Consider the following 16977-nt stretch of genomic DNA (forward strand, 5'->3'; position numbering starts at 1 on the left):
AAGCATTTTTAAAGCATTTTTTATATGTTTGGCTGGATACTATTGATAAATCAGTTTTTAAAAAAATGTCCGCAATCTTTATCCTCAGGGACCTAACAACCTAGAAGCAGACATTTGAGTTTTCCATGGTGCATTCGAGAATTTTCTGACTCTGAGAGGTTAAAGCTACAAAGTACTAGAACAAGAAGAATGAGATTTTTGTCACAGACAGGCCTGAATTCAAGTCTGTCTAGCTCTGCCTGATTCCTAGGCCTGCATACTTTCTAGTTCATTATTACCATATCTCTGATTAAAACAAAGCAAAGCAAAGCAAGCAAGCAAGCAAAAACAAAAAACCCTCAACAAAGGACAAGTCTGCAAGGCAGATGAGAATTGCAGTGCCATCTCTGTGATGACATTCCTGTATGTCACTGCACGCTATGTCACCATATGCTACATCAAAGGTATTTTTTCTGATTCTTTTTGTATGATCTTTCACGAGTTCAACATTCATTCCTTCTGTGTCGCTCCTGTTTTGATCTACAGGGATTCACTGATCAGTGAGGAGGAGAGCCAATTTCTGATGGGTCCACTTCAAATGAGACAGGGCACGTTCAGGGTGGTGTGACTTCAGAACCACTTACCCACACATCGGATGAGAAGCCCCCAGTCTCATGTGTAAGAGGGGACAATAATCACAGCTCCTGTTTCATTTTATTGCTGTGACATTTACTCATCATGTTCATGTACAGAACATGCTTATGGCACATAATTTGTCTTCTATTCTTATTTCATAAAATTGTGCAAAAAAAGCCCCCCCCAAAACTACTAGAAACCACCACCAAGGACAATGTACTTAGACCCATATTTGGCATAGCGACAGCATGTTTAGGAACAAGGGGTTCAAGAGCAGTTATTTAATTATTTGTTCATGTTGTACAAAAGTCTAAGGCCTGACAGGCAATAGATTGCACTCCTCATCTTGTTCCATTTCCATCTTTGCTATCAATCACCCTATCTACTGACTCAGAGTATGCGGCCTTTCCCTCTTGGGTTCTTTATACTGGCCGGGTGGCCTGTCTCACTGAGCAACAGGACGGATATGTTCCTGGTTCTAAAGAAAGGTCTTCGCCACTTTCTGGCACATTATAGAAACCTCAGCGCCTGTTGGTCTAACCTTAGCCTTGCATTTCCCCATCAGCTCTCGCTGTCTTTCTCCTCTTTATTTCCGTGTCATCTGTCCCAGAGACAACAGGACAGTAGTCAGGAGCTGTCTTCAGGTCTGCTGCCTGGCTTCAAGGTCAGAGCTGCTACTTGTCAGCCAGGTGGCCGTGGGCAGCTACTTTACATATTTGTGCCTGTTTTTTGTCATCTACGAAGGGAGACAGATAATAATCTCAACGCCACCCAGAAGTGTGATGAAGGTCAAATACCGCTGAAGTGCTTAAAATGGAGTCTCTGAAAGTTGAGATTCTATGCCAAGGTTCATTATTATTTTCATTACAGGTTCAGTCTCCTGTCTGTCCCTCATATTCTGTGACCATGTAGCCATATTTTAACTAGGACTCTGATTGATGGAACCAAGTCTCCGTAATGAAACTAACCAATTCTTTTCACCTGTAAGAGACATGAGCTATTGATCCTTTCGAGTGAAGTCTTTTCCTTTAGAATTAGGAAACTCCAAGAAGCCTCCAGCCTTTTGTTCTCAGCTTACCCAGTAGTTTTGAGGAGTCTCATTAAGTAAATAATAAAGCGAGAGACCCTGCTGGGTTGACTCTACGCTGCTCATCAAAGGCATGGTAGTGATGAACCAGCCTGCCTCCATCTTAGTTTTAAAAGCCATTTATAAATAAATACAATTAGGCTCATTTCCTGTTTATGATTAAACCTCTGTTTCTCAAGGACTGGGCTAGACCCCACCTGAAGTGTGAGCTACAAATGGTATGCACTACATGCTTCCGGAAATAGCAACCATGCCTTTGCTTCAAAGGTTATTATGGTCAGCTGCTGTTATGAGCATCTGTTGTTATGACTAACTTACGGCCATCTTGCTATGATATCTTTGTTTCATAAAGTTGTAATGACCTCTTGCAACCTTACCTTTTTTTCAAAAGGTTGCTATGACTACCTTGTTTTGACCACCTTCTTGTCTTCTGTTCCTGTAACCACGCCTATTTTGCCCATTAAACCCCCCCCATTTGGAAACCCCCATCACTGAGCTATAAAAACTGTGTCTCCCTCACATCCAATGCTAACCTCTAGACCCTCCTCCCCCTTATGGACCACTCTAACCCCACCTTAGGGAGAGGCAGCTTGTGTGTATGAATAAAAAACCTTGCCTAATTAATTGCTTGGTTTAATTAATTTGGCTATAATGATTTGGGACAGTGGTCTTTCTCCTCCCATCTTTGGGATTAACAGTAGGTTACCTTGGTGAAGACAGATTAGGTTGTGTTTTCCAGATATCCTTGTTTAGCTTAAACTGCTTGAAGCCCTGTGTTTTTGGGTCTGCATAAGTGATTGATAGGCAACCTCTGACATCACAAGACCCCACACTCCACACACAGATCACACTATCAGGGCCATTTTTGGAACATGTATTCCATGAAGAGCTATGAAGACAGATTGTACATCTGCAGGCTACAGATCACTTCACCTCTCTTTACCTCTGGCCACATCCCCTCACACCTCAGAACACCCTCATGAAAACCCCCAAACCTTATCTTGAGGAGTTGCATATGGGCTCATGTCTGGCTGCCTTGTAAGTAAATTCAGTTTCGGAAAAACCCGTGTCTTCACAAATTGGCATACTGTACAATGGGCAAAGTGATCTGGTGAAATATCATTGCCAGTGCCCTCTGGACAGAGTGACCTCTACCCCAGTCTGTATGATACCCCTGTGAACCAAAGTGCCCAGAAAAAAAAAGCCATATCTACGTCAAATACTTGAAAGGCTGATGGGCTGATGAGAACTTTGTGATGGTGAACAGCTGGAATGCTGCAGACCCAGAACCAAGTTATCTGGGCTCTTATCTCCAGTCTTCCTACTAATTACTGATTGCCCACCTAGCGCACTTTCACTCAGGTAGAAGTTCGGAACGCCTTCACAGAGCACTGTCTTCCACCAACCCCAAAGCTAATACTATCACCAGACAACACCTAGCAGAATTCTCCCACCTTGCTGTGACCTGTCGACTTGATGTCCCACCCATGTGTCTGAAAAGTGCTTTGATTTATGACATGCCCTGTGGTTTAAAGGCTCATTTGATTGTTTCCATATCGGAGCACATTCTTTGGGTGTGATCTGAAGCATGTTCCCTGGCCAGGCTCATCCCTATGGGGCTCAGGACAAGTGGTCTCTTCTCCCCTTTGAGGTGTGGGCTGGGCTTCGTGCTGACACTGACATCTACTTCACGACAGACATTCTCACAGTAAAGAGAAATTGAGTTGGTGTCCTCGCTAGGCTTCCTATGGATGAGATGAAGCATCAGGACCAAAAAGCGAGTTGGGGAGGAAAGGATTTATTCAGCTCTCATTTCCCCATTGCTGTTCATCATTGAAGGAAGTCAGGACAGGAACTCAGATGGGGCAGGGACCTGGAGTCAGGAGCTGATGTAGAGGCCACGAAGGAGTGCTGCTTACTGGCTTGCTCTCAGTGGCTTGCTCAGCCTGCTTTCTTAGAGAACCCAGGACCACCAGGGATGGCACCACCCACAGTGGGCGGGGCCTTCTCCCATTGATCACTAAATGAGAAGAACGCCTTACATCTGGAGCTCACGAAGGCGGTTCCTCAACTGAAGCTACTTTCCCTCTGGTGACCTCAGCTTGTTTGACACACAAAACCAGCCCGCACAGTTGTCTTCATGTGAAACACCAAAAATATTCGTGAACAATAGCACCTGCCTTTTCTCCCAGATAGCTCCCATTTCTTACACAGAAGAGAACGACAAAGGTGATTATAAATTCCACCCTCTGCCTGACGGCCTTCTAATATGCAAATGACACTAGAGTCACAGTTGTGCGTAGGCACAGGCCTTTTATACATCAAAGGGCAAATTTTACGCATGGAAGCTGGGAGTTGCTAACTGCATCTTACTTTATACTACACGTCATATAATGCTGGTCCCATTTCAGACACTGCCTGAGATGCCCCCTGTGTTAATCAGAGTGCACATCAAAGGTGTAATTAGCAGCCTCCGTGTATCGCACCAGCAATACCCCGAAGAGGATTGCATAACACTCCCACCAGCCACTGTCAACCACTGCCTGGGTTTCCTGGTCTGAGATGCTGAGGGTTGGTCTTACTGAGAGAGATCTAGCAGCAAACTCAGACCATCTAGCGTAGGACTGTGCCGGGCGTATCTCAGCTCGTTTTTGAGGAACCAAAGGCTTACCTATAACTTTTCCAAGGAAGAGCGACTTGGGAGAATTGAGGAGCGTGTCGGAGGAGCTGGGTAGATGGTAGCCCACCGCAGGGTAATGGTCCAGCTGCAGGAAGAATGTGAGGCACACTGTTAGAATATGGCGCCATCCCAAGACTGATGGGGTCCCTCTTTGAGACCTCATTTCTAGAAACTACTTCAACAGCACAACATCTAAAGTCCAGCCTGGGGAAAGGGAAGGCCATCTCTTCCTTCGCAAACAGTTTGGTGAGCGCAGACCCTTTCTGAGCCCAGTGACTGGCTGGCTGCCTTCACTTCCGTGGAGTAAAACCTGCTTGATTTGATCTTCAGAGCTGACCTCTGAGTTGGACTGGGCTGTATAACTATGTTTTAAAGGGGGGGGGATTCTCTCACTGGACTGTTTATTCCACCTTTGGATGCTATCTCCCCCCAGAGGAATGCTGACACCCAGAGGCACCCCACCCGCACCCCACACTGTAGTTTAACATGGCCTTCCTGTGGTTGACAAGGACATGAATTTTTCTGCCATAGTCAGCATCCCTAGAGGCTGGGGGTAGGAGTGGGGGTGGTTTAACCTGTACATGTCCTCTGGCAGAATTTGTTCTTCCCATGTGGAAGAAAGGAAAGTCCCCAAAAGTGACTGATGGAGTAATGCACATTACTGGTTACACTCCCCGTGTCCAAGTGCAAGCAATGGAGTCACAGCTTCGAAGGCCATGGCATGTCACATGCTCCCACATGGCACCTTATTCTCGCCTCTGTCTTCTAAAGACAGTTACGGTCTCCTTGTGCTTCCCCAGGCGTGAGCTCTTAGAGCTTTTCTGTGACACACTCATATTTGAAATTCTTCTCTTATACATTAAATTCCAATCGCAGTTTCCCCTCCCTTCACTCCTCCTAGTCCCCCCCCCCAACCCCACACCTCCACTCACCCCCAGATCTACTTCCTCCATCTCCTTTCAGAAAAGAGTAGGCCTTCCAGAGGTAACGACAGAACAAGTTACAATACGGCTAGGCATAAACCCTTATATCAAGGTTGGACAAGGCAATTCAGTAGGAGGGAGGAGGGAGGGGGGGAGGGGGAGGGGGAGACAGAATGGGGGAGAGGGAGAGAGGGAGAGAAGGAGAGAGAGGGAGGGAGGGAGAGAGAGAGAGCGAGAGAGAGAGAGAGAGAGAGAGAGAGAGAGAGAGAGAGAGAGAGAGAGAGCAAGAGAGAGTGAGAGCGAGAGAGAGCAAGAGAGAGAGAGCGCAAGAGAGAGAGCGCAAGAGAGAGAGAGAGAGAGCGCAAGAGAGAGAGCGCAAGAGAGAGAGAGAGCGCGCACACTGGGAGAGATGGTTGGAATCAGGGGCATTTGGGGGACAATGTGGAAACCTAGGACAGTGTAGACTCCTTGGACTGTATGGGGGTGACCCTAGAGGTGACTCCTAGTAATGGGGGACACTGAACCCGACACACACCTTCTTTAGAAGACAGTTCCACTCAGGGTAGCCGCTCAGACAGGCCGCTTAGGGCGGCGGCGACCGGTGTGGGTCATAAGGAGGCAGGGTTGGCCTCCGTGTGGGAACCCCTGTGGAGTGTGAGGAGGAAGCAGAGACGCAGCAACCTGTGTGAAGAGTTCGCACTGCACTGGAAACAGGCACAGTCGGTTGCCAACCAGCCACTCCCGTGAACACTCCCTATTACTGCTTGTCTGGAGCCTTCATTGCAACTTAGGGATCCTTGGCCAGTCAGGGTTAGGTATTAAAGAGCCTACACTTCTCTGGAATTTTTGAGAATCTGAACTTCAGGGTCAAATTTTTTTTTCTACATTGAAAAAATGTACTAAAATGTATCGTTGGCAAATTCTTATTAAACACACACATACACACGCTGGCACAGACATACATATATGTACTCACACACGTGCATGTATATGTATATGGAGTAAGTGTGTGTGTACCTATTTTAAGTCTAGTAGAAATGCCTTGGGATCAAGCTCATTTCTGCTGTTAAATATCTGCAGCCTGCTTTGGCGCCCTCTGATGGTATACACAGGAAATTGCAGCATCCTTTTGTTAAAATCACTATCTGTAAAGCACCAAGGTTAACACTCTACTAATAAATACATAATACATTTTTTTAAAGCCAGGATTTAAAAAAAAATCATTCTTTTAACTTAATATGCACAGGGTGGGCTTGCTGGGGACACTAAATTTTCCTTATAATGTAATATATTTTGCTAATGAACTTAAAATAAATAAAACAATATACATCTATCACAGAAAAATAAGAATGTAGATGTTCAGAAAAAAGTCACGCTGTGATGAATTAATACTAATTATACTATTTTGTTTGTTTAAAATGAGTAGAGACCAACTAATACTATTTTATTTTACGTGTATGGGTGTTTTGCCTGCATTATGACTGTGTACCATGCTCAGTGCCCACAGAGGTCAGAAGAGGGCATCAGATCCACTGGGGCTGAAGTTACAGAGGATTGTGATCTGGCATGTGGGTGCCAGGAATTGAACCTAGGCCTTCTGGAAGAACAGTCAGTGATCTTAACCACTGAGCCATCTCTCCATCCCGGCTTCCCTGTCCCCCCCCCCCCCACTTTAACTTGACAATGTATTACAAACTTTTTCTCTATTGTAATTGTATTTGTATTATAATACAATTGTAATTGTATTATAATTGATTCATTTGTCAGTTTCTGAATAAATGGCATTGTATTTTATGGATATAATACACTATATCAACCTTTATATGTATGCTTTTTAGAGCAAGTCTAGCTTCTAAAAATATCAAATTTTAGTGTTGAGGGTCTGGGCAGGTGGCTCAGTCAATAAGCACCTGCCACACAAACAGGAGGATGCCCAGTACTATGTAGTGATGGCTGCTTGCAACCCCAGCACCAAACAGACACAGGAGGAGCCCTGCAGTGAACACACCTAATGCTAATCTCTGCCCTGCACATGCATGTGCATGCACACACAGAGGTACCCCCATACACAGAAAGAGAAGAAAAATATGGGTCTTTAGGCCCTATAGTGTTCCCAGCACTTGGCAGGTGCTCAGAGAATCATGTTGACATTTGATGATGCTCCTCTTGGGAGTTATGGTCACAGAAGTGAAGTCAGACAAGTCCTGCCCGCACAGGAGCCTTCTCTTTCTTCTCTTCTATTTCTGTGGGTTCCGACTAGATGGACCTGACTTTCAGGAGTGTCATTTTATAGTACTTGTAGAAGGCCAAAGAAAACACCTCACGTATCACCAGTATCCATGAAGCCAGCAGCTTGGAGAAAAGTACTAAAGTCAACATTTTGTTTCTGCTTTGAAATATAATAACGCCCCCTCAAAAGTTTTCGGTCAAGTAACTAAATGGTAACCTGGCTACACTTTGATTTATCTAAGGCAGCAGTTCTTAACCTGTGGGTCACGACCCCTTTGAGGTCACATATCAGTTACCCTGCATCAGATATTTACATTCATAACAGTAGCAAACTATTCAAAACAGAATATTTACATTCAAAACAGTAGCAACAAAATAGTTTTGTGGTTGGGGGGGGGGGGTCACCACAACGTGAAGAGCTGTATTAAAGGGTCACAGCGTTAGGAGAGTTTAGAACCATGGCTCTAATGGTATAATAAAAACAAATCCAGTCTTAACTCATTAACAAATTAATAATTTAAAAAAATCTGGCTGGGCATGTTGGCTTATTCCTAGAGTCCTAGAACATGGAAAAGGGAAGCAGAGGATTGCTGAGAGTTTGGGGTCAGCTTATGATACACGGCGAGTGCAAGACCAGCCTGGATTACAGTGTGAGAGTCTGTCTCAAAGAAAAGAAAAACAAAACAAAACAAAACCAACAAAATGGGACACAAGTCTAAGGGCACTGCTCAGGTAGTGTGTCTTTATAACAGTTAAAATATGGCAAATGGTGGCCTTTAGCTGTCGCGGGGTTAAGCTAGAAGGCAGGAGGAAATTCTTTAATAAAGAACACCAGCAGAAGGGATGCAAGAAGAGAAGAGACCTCCACCTTTCTCCCCCCTCAGCAGGGGCGAGAATCCCCTTGCTTCACTCACACTCCTGCTCTCCTGCCCTCTCTGCTCTCACTCTCCTGTCGGCTTCATGGCTGCGGCTGCGAAGGAAGCTGGAGACTTGTGCTAAAACGGAGTTGTTGTGGCAGGCCAGAGAAAGGGGGAAAGCAGCTTCCAGGAGGACAGCTGATGATTTGCCACAAGGCTGTGGCGGCCTCAGCCAAGCATGGAGAACTTCTCAGTGGAGCAGTGTCACACCAGGTTTCTCCATGGCCCTGGCAGGGTGGCAGAGACCTCTCTGGAATTACTCCAGGACAGAGATGTGGCAGAGGGAATGGTGGCCGCAGAGACACCCACTGCCTAGGTCTGCTGACATCAACACAGCAAAAGGGATCGTCCTCACGTGGGTAAAGGGTGGGGAAGATTATTTTGAATTATCCACACAGACCTCATGGAATCACAGGAGGGTCAGAAGGAAGAGAAGGCACTGTGCCATTAAAGCAAGCAGCAGGAATGATGTGGGGAAGAGCGCAGGAACGAGGCAGCTTCCGGAAGCTGAACAGGGGAAGGGAACTGGTTTTCCTGTCAGACGTGGGGAAGCAACAGGCCACTGTGGCATTCAGAAGTTAAGTACAGCTCCCACCAGACGTAGGATGCAGGAATGCATTCGTCCAGGAGGTGGCGCTTTTGAGCCTTTGGCCTCAGCCATTCACAGGAATGCCAGACTACCTACAGATGGCAAGGCTGAGGCTTTAAGTCCTTAACTTTGTGTTGTTCTGTGTGTTGTTACAGGGTAGTATGAAGCTGATACGAGAGCCTAAAAGACTCCGTGCAACCCCAAACCTGAGCAAACGTTCCCTTCCCCCAAGCAATGTGTCTTGAAAGGACTCTGTCCGGGGCAGTATACTCCCCCAGGCCCACGTGGAGATCCTTAAGGTCTCAAGGAAGCTTTTCCACTAGTGCTCAGCGTTTGGAAACCCTCTATGTCTGTCCTCCCTGGGACATCTTTCTCAGCTTCCGGTTCTGTATCTTATACTCGCTCTCTCTTTATCAGAGTTCCTACCTATGTTTAGACGGGTGCTTAGCTGGCCACGCGAGTTCTGTCTCTTGTTTCACCTCAGACTGTTGTGCCTTTACTTGGCAAGGTGTGGCCAACTTTGTTTTGTCTGGTAGGAAACCTGATTCTAGAGGTCCTTCCTGGGAATGGAGTGCTGTGGTTCTGAACAAAGGAGCAGGTGTTGAGCAATTGTGGTGCCCACGGCTTTGTGCTAAGCTCTTCGTATATGATTTTACTTAAAAGATATGAAATAGTGGTTTTTTTTTTTTTACTATCCCGGTACTACTTTTAAAAAGTCCAGTGTTGCCAAGTGGGATGGGGTTGGCCTTCTTAGCCAGCAACGTCTGACGACAGAGGCAGCCCGAGCAGCCGTAGGCACAGCCTTGGCTAAGGTTTCTAGGTTTCTAGTGCTGTGGTAAAATACCATGACCATAAGCAACCTGGGGAGGAAAGAGCTTATTTCAGCTTACATGTCTGTATCAGAGTTCGTCATCAGGACAGGAGAGTTCCAGCAGGGCAGGAACCGGAAGCGGGAGCTCCCGGAGAGGCCATGGAGGCAAGCTGCTGACTGGTGTGCTCCTTGAGGCTTGCTTGTCCTGCATCCTTATGGGACCAAGACCATTCGCCCAGGGATGGCACTGCCCACAGTAAGCTGGCCCCTCCCACACCAATCAAGAAAATGTCCCACAGGCTTGTACACAGACCAATCTGTTTGGGGTTGCCTCTTCCCAAATGACTCTAGCCTGTGTCAAATCGACATAAAACTAGCCGGCACTGGCACAGTCTCCTCAACTGAAGCTGCCTGGCCCTGTCAATCCGGAAAGGGACTCAGTATCACCTGCATTTAAAATATTTACATCCCGAAGAGAATATGCATCAAATCAGATAAAGTCAGAAAAAGCTAAATCTGAAAAGCCCAAGGAAATGACGTCTCATTTTGCTGGCATTGCCAGGTGGCCGCCTCTTCTCAAACGAACCCCGGGTGCATTTGCCACGGTTAAGTGTAATAATTTCAAGGTAATTTCTTTGAGGTCCAAGTGAGCTATTTTGCTGAACATTAAGCTGGTGGTCATTTTCCTGGCAGTTAAGAGGCGATAAGAGATTGTGTAATAGAGTCTCATTAAAATTAAAGACTGTGACTCCATGTGCCCCAGGACAACCTTAAGGGGACACTAATTTGTTCAACATTTACCATTAAGCCACTGAAAGCATACTGATGCTGGCTGGGGCCCGTGTTGTACAGGCGTGTAAAACTCTAATGCCCTTGCAGGTATTGGTGCACAATTTCAGCTCATTTCCATTTTTTTAAAAGCCAGTTTGCATTGGCAGAGTTTGAAGGGATTTCGTCAGCCTGTTTTTGTTTGAGGGATGGAACAGAGAAGCTAGGGGAGGCACAGAGAGGAAAAACCTAGATAGATCATGAACTATTCCTGGCCCCCTCTCCCGAGATGCTGGGCCACAGTTCTGCTGCAGGCCCTGCCTCTGCCATAAGGGGCTATTAATAACGTCTGAGATTCTTGGCCCTTTCCTGTTGCCTGATCTTAAGGAATGCTTAGAATTAAATCAGAGATATGGAATGTAGACCATACTATCTACCCGCTCATACAATTATCCATTTGTTCATTCACTTTTTAGTTTAGTTGAGACAGGGTATATATATATTCACACATACATATACATGTATATATACATAACACACACACACACACATATATATATATATACATATATATATATATATATATATGTATCTCAGGTTGGCCTTGAACGTGCTATGTAATCGAAGATGACACCTGCCTTTATCTTTCGAGGGCTGTGCAACCTCACCTGGATTATGGGAGCTCTGGGGGCTAAAACCCAAAGCTTCATGCATGCTAGGCAAGCACTCTACCACCTGAGCTGCATCCCCAGCAAGAACATACCACCTTAACGAGGGCTGTTGAGTCCAAATTGAACCTAAAGACTGAACACAGGGGCAGCAGGGACAGAGCGGGTCCTCATCAGCTCACATTCTATGCACCTGCCCATCCTTCCAAAGCCTAGAACAGTGTCTGCAGAGTGAAGACTACTATCCCTTCCTCTCCCGTTTTAATCTGCAGTCTACTGAAGGCCAGCGGTTGGGGGCGGGGGCAGGGGCGTTCACAGGCCCTGGTGTGGGAACATGGCCAGAAGAAGCCATGGTGAACAATGCCTTAGAGGCTCCATGGAAAAAGGCAGAAGGGGTCGGGGGTGGCTGGAGAGATGGCTCAGTGGTTCTGAGCACCAGCTGCTCTTCCTGAGGTCCTGAGTTCAATTCCCGGCAACCACATGGTGGCTCTCAGCCATCTATAATGTGATCTGATGCCCTCTTCTGGCCTGCAGATGTACATGCAGGGAGAGCATTGTATACATAATAAATAAATATTAAAAAAAAAAGAAAAGAAAAAAAAAGGAAACAGGCAGAGGGCCTTTTACCTCAGGTGCATTTTGTTCCTTGGGTTTTTCTTAGACATGCTTTTGTGTCCCCTGTGACAACATTTACATTCAATTCATAAGACACATTTATTCTTGTTCGATGTCAAATCATAGCTACAGAATCTACTCTGGCCAGTGTACCCTGAGTCTGGCTATGGCCTTGCTTTTGTGCTTTCTCAGATATAATCTATAGTATGTGCCTGGCAATTAATTGTGTATAAGTTGATCTGTCCTGAGAAAGTTCTGGGAAAGGGCTGCTCTGTTGATATTTATTATGTGGCTGGCATGGTGGCACATGCCTTTAATCTCAGCACTCTGAAGGTAGAGGCAGGTGGATCTCTGCATTTGAGGCCAGCCTGGTTTACAAAGCGAGTCCAGGACAGCTAGGACTACAAGAGAAAACCCTGTCTTGAAAAACCAAAGAAAAAAATTTTTTTATTATGTGCTTACTGGCATTTATCTACATGTTTTTCTCATCATCTTTTTCTGAACTCAAACAACCTTCCTTGGACCATTGCTTTCCTTGTTACATTTGTGTGCAAAAGTACACGGAAAACTGAAGCCAGATTGTCCATAGCATTAGGCTGTGGTCCACCCCATTATTTCAGGTCTTTGGATCCCAGGACTCCCAGACAGAGATCTGCATAGGCCCATGGATGTTGACAGGCTAGAGCATCCACAAGGGAAAATAGAAAAGAGCAAGACTTGTCCCCAGTGTTAAGGGTGAATCTACCCTTGCTTTTCCACCACCTTCTGACTCCAGAACCAACCTGTCCTCATTAACGGAGAAGACACAGGATGACAATTAATGGGAACAGAAGAGAACTTGTGGGGTGACCCGTGAATCTACCATCTGTCACAGTGTGTGGCCCCTGGAGAGCATGGCTTCGTGAGACAAGGAACACACCGCCTATTCACGGTACCACGCACGCTTGTTAATTGTTGATCCATGGCTTGAGCAGGCAGAGAGGAAATGGTTGTTGGTGGCGGAGCCCTTGAGTTACCACCAGACCTCTAGTCTCCTCGGTCTTTTTCTTTTTCTGCAGCCTTATCTGTCAATCTCTGATCCATGGGAAATGGGCTTGTAATTTAATGGCTGCTCACATGAGTGTTATTAAAAGAATCATCGGCTGAACCATGTTGATGTGCTTGTGTGTGCTCGTGTGTGTGTGTGTGTGTGTGTGTGTGTGTGTGTGTGTGTGTAGCCATGGGTACCTCAGTCCGTCCTTTGAAGAGTGTTATATGAATGACTCAGCCGACTGACGCTCTGTAAGACTGCCAAGGCCATCAGGTTGGAGTGAGGAAGCCTGGTCTGCCCTGAAGACAACAACACAGCGAGCTGACTCTCCTACGGCTCGGTATCTTCATGCCTTGGGGTACCCTTCGCTGCCGTGAGAACCTTGAGCTCAACAGAACCAGCTCCTGGAACAACCTCGCTGAGTTCCCCCATGTCCTTCACTGTGGGTCCAGTATGAGCAACTCTGACCAGCTATTAGGCCATACAGGGTAGTCATCTGTATGGCCACCCTGCCAGGCTCAAGGATGACCTGGAGGCACATCCAATGAGTACCTGGACTGTCTTCTGTCTAGACTTGGCTTGAGCCTAAGTTCTTCCCGAGTCCTGCAGACTTAGAGAAATACTTAAGGAGAAGAACCAGGATTAGAAACCCGTTCACCTGTAACAGAACTTCAGAAGGAGTGAGAGCCAGTGGAGCCTTTGGCACTGGGTTGGCAGTGAGGGTGTTCAGGCCGCTGCTTGAGTGTATAACCTAGTGCTTGCCTTCTGCAGGGGACGCTCACTGACCGCTGCAGCTGGCCAAGGTGGACAAGGCAGGAGAAAACAGATGACTGCAGGGGGCTGGCTAGCAGGGCTCGTGGCATCATTCTATACTAAGGGGAAGTGGGCCACTATCTCCCCCTTCTCCTTGCCTGAGTCTACTTGGCTCTTCTTAGTTCTCTGCATGCACCTAACTTTCTCAAATGTGCTTCTAGCATGCTGAGAATACAGCAAATTCATTAGTTCTTATTGTGAGAATTATATCGTGGAAGACTTTGATTTCATTAAATGAGGTCAGAAGTGGCCAAGGTCACCTGAGGCATCTCCTGAGCCTTCGTCCTAAGCCTCTATACCATCCTGGAGCAAAGATGGTTCACAGGACCTCATCCCCCTTCTCTGGAGTCATGCCTCCCCCCCCTTTTTATGATGATCATTAGGAGGCTCCTGCAAACCAGCTCTTGGTGTCCAGTTTAGGAGCAAGGGAACACTGGGAGATGGGTTGGGGATACCCTATTCTTTGCAACTGAGCATTGGAGCATGAATTCTGGAGTGATGGAACAAAGGCTTTGAAGTATCCCTTTTCAGTGATTGTTATCTGAGGTTTTACGGGGTCATTCCTTTGAAGGAGACTTTGCATAACAGTCTTGAGATATGCCCGGCAAACCCGGATGCCTCATATGGCTGAGAACTGCTAGCTTAGGTGATGATGGCTCTTTCAAGACAATCCCTAGACCAGATAAGAGGTTTGGTATGGGGAAACTGACTTGCTAAAAATGCCTTTTGTGTAATAAAAAGAGCTTGGGTCCAGTCCTTCAGAGGCTGACCCCCACTGCTGCTTCAGGAGCCTAAACTCATCCTGCAGTGTCTCCCTTTCTTCGATCAAACAGAGCATCTGTGTGGCATCCCAATGCCTCCCTGGGCATCAGCTTCCTCACGCAGTGTGCTTCCATGCACCTCAGGAGCAGTGCTCTCCTAGGCCCCTTGACAGCTTTGAGTTGGCTTTTCTGCCGAGAGCCAGCTGTGGGTTGTCACTTCAATTGTGACCTTTCAGGACACTTGCACTGCAGCCAACCAGCAGTGCACAGAGGGTGATCTACCCTACCAGGGTGTCGTTCTTCAACTCTCAGTTTTGAGACCCAGACTGTGTCTTAAGAGTATGTCTGGGCCATATGCTCCTAATGATCTCAGCAAATATGATCCCAGCGCTTGGGCTTAAGAAAAATGCTCCTATTAAAGCCAGTTTCAACCGGGGATTTCAAAGCCTGAAGGACATATAGTTCATCACCTTTTAATGACTGTAAAGGAGGAGACAGTGTCCCAGGGGACATTAGTGATCTGACTAGGTTCCCAGCCTGAAAGTGATCGTGTGGGTTTTGGCTTATTACAGAAGTCAGGAGGGCAGAAGGCTCTGGGGAGGCGAAGGCTTTCAGAGGCAGATCTTTCTTTGCTGTTTGCAGTGTGCATGATTTCTCTTTCAGAGATGCCAGGAGGCTTCATGTACGGCTTGATAAGCAATTTTAGAATGAGAGGCATTATAAATGCTCGCTATTGTCATTATGCCATCATTATTATGGTAATGCAATCAGTAAAATATATCTGCCTCTTAAGGTCTAGTGTAATTGGATCCTGCTGTATTGGTGCAATTAAAAGAATTAGTGAGCCCATTAGGTGATTTATGTTTTCTATGAAAAATTTCTCAAAATGGCAAAAAAAAGAAAAAAAGATAAGGTTTCACATGTGGAGCTGCTTTCTCTAGTCAAATACTCCACCTGCTGGAGAAACACTACATACTATTTAAGATGGCAGATAATTTCTTAAAAACCAAGAAGAGTGTTTAGTATCAACAAATCTGAGAAAATAAGCATCCATAAATGAAAGGAGAGAGTCTTACTTGATAGCTGATTTAGTAGCATTTCCATAACAGTATCAGCTTCAAAGACATTTGTAGCATGCATGGTCCAAATGCTACATAATTTCAAATAATTTAGTCAGAGAGAAAAATGAACACTTTTGGGTTTGTGTCTTTGACTTGCAAATGAAAATTCAGAAGCTATTTACTGAGTTTTAAGCAATGATGTCTGGACCAGTGTCTCATGTATTTAATATTTCCTTCTTAGAATTTGGGTATGGGGCTAGTCCATGGTTTGACTATATTTTATATTTAGCTTCACTTAAATAGCTGTTGACTGAAGCCATCACACATAGGAAGCGCTTTAGACAACGATTGACAGAAACATCAATGAATTAACGCCTGTGTTCTGTTTTTCCATGAAAACCCTTTTTAGTTGACTTGGGAATAAAAAACACACACATATAAGGGAAAACAAGGAGGAAGAAAAAAAAAGAGGAGTAAAAAAAAATAAAATTAGGTGGCATAGCTTTTGAGAACTGATACTAGCAGATATACCATTGCTGGTATTTCATGAGGTCATGGTTCAATCATGAGTTACACGGCAAGAATGAAGAAATGTGGCCAAGAAAGCTTGTGAGAGACAAAGCTGACTCTGTAAGAATTACTGAGGCCCTTTTCACCTAGTCTTTCTTTGCACTCTAGTTCTCTTTCTGTTGCTGTGATAAGACAGTCTGTGGGGGGAGGAAAGGGCTTATTTTAGCTTACAGGTTGCAGTCCATTCTGGGAAAAGTCAGGGTAGGAACTTATGCAGGATGTTGAAGGGAAAATTGTGTGTGTGGAGCATGGTGCTTTCTGGCGCACACTCTGGCTCATGCTCAGCTGGTTTTCTTACACAGGCCAGGCTCACCTCCCTAGGGATGGTACCACCCACAGTGGGCTGGGTCTTCCCCATCAACTATCAACCAAGACAATCTCTCACAAACATGACCACAGGCTACTCTGAGGTGCCTTCAGATGTCTCTAGGATGTGTCAAGTTGGTAGCTGAAGCTACCTAGGACACTTCACCTCTATAATTTGTGCTCATCACAGCTTCCAGGGAGGGTATGGAGGTGTAGTCCCAAGGGATCTCCTGAGTTCTGTCTGGGAGCCTAAATAAGGCCATCAATAGAAGTGGATAATAGGCTTTCTCTTTTTCTTGGTGATGCAGATAAAGGCCAGATTAGACCAGACTAAAAGCAGATAAAGGCAGGTTTATTAGGTGCTGCTCCTAGGTGGGTTCATCAGTCCCAAAGAACGGGGCTGAGGAAGCCTCTAGCTGGGTTGGGGGGGGGGAAGTTTTTATAGAGTGAAGGGTGTTGACCTGTCAGCCATAAGCTGAGTTTGTGCCCAGGTGTGGTCCAGAGCTGAGCACTTAGGCAGGGATTTGGGTGGCT

At 45.9% G+C, this 16977-nt stretch overlaps 1 protein-coding gene across 1 annotated transcript in view; it reads right to left on the bottom strand.

Moving 5' to 3' along the window:
• CNTNAP2 (contactin associated protein 2) overlaps positions 1–16977 on the bottom strand; it is a 2010562-nt gene that overhangs the window by 116132 nt on the left and 1877453 nt on the right. Inside the window, exon 21 of the mRNA XM_084788077.1 lies at positions 4374–4467. Within this exon, the coding sequence (XP_084644203.1) occupies positions 4374–4467 (94 nt within the window). The remainder of the gene's footprint in view (positions 1–4373; positions 4468–16977) is intronic.

This window comes from Acomys minous, assembly GCF_964271855.1.
Source record: "Acomys minous genome assembly, chromosome: 6".
NCBI lineage: Eukaryota > Metazoa > Chordata > Mammalia > Rodentia > Muridae > Acomys > Acomys minous.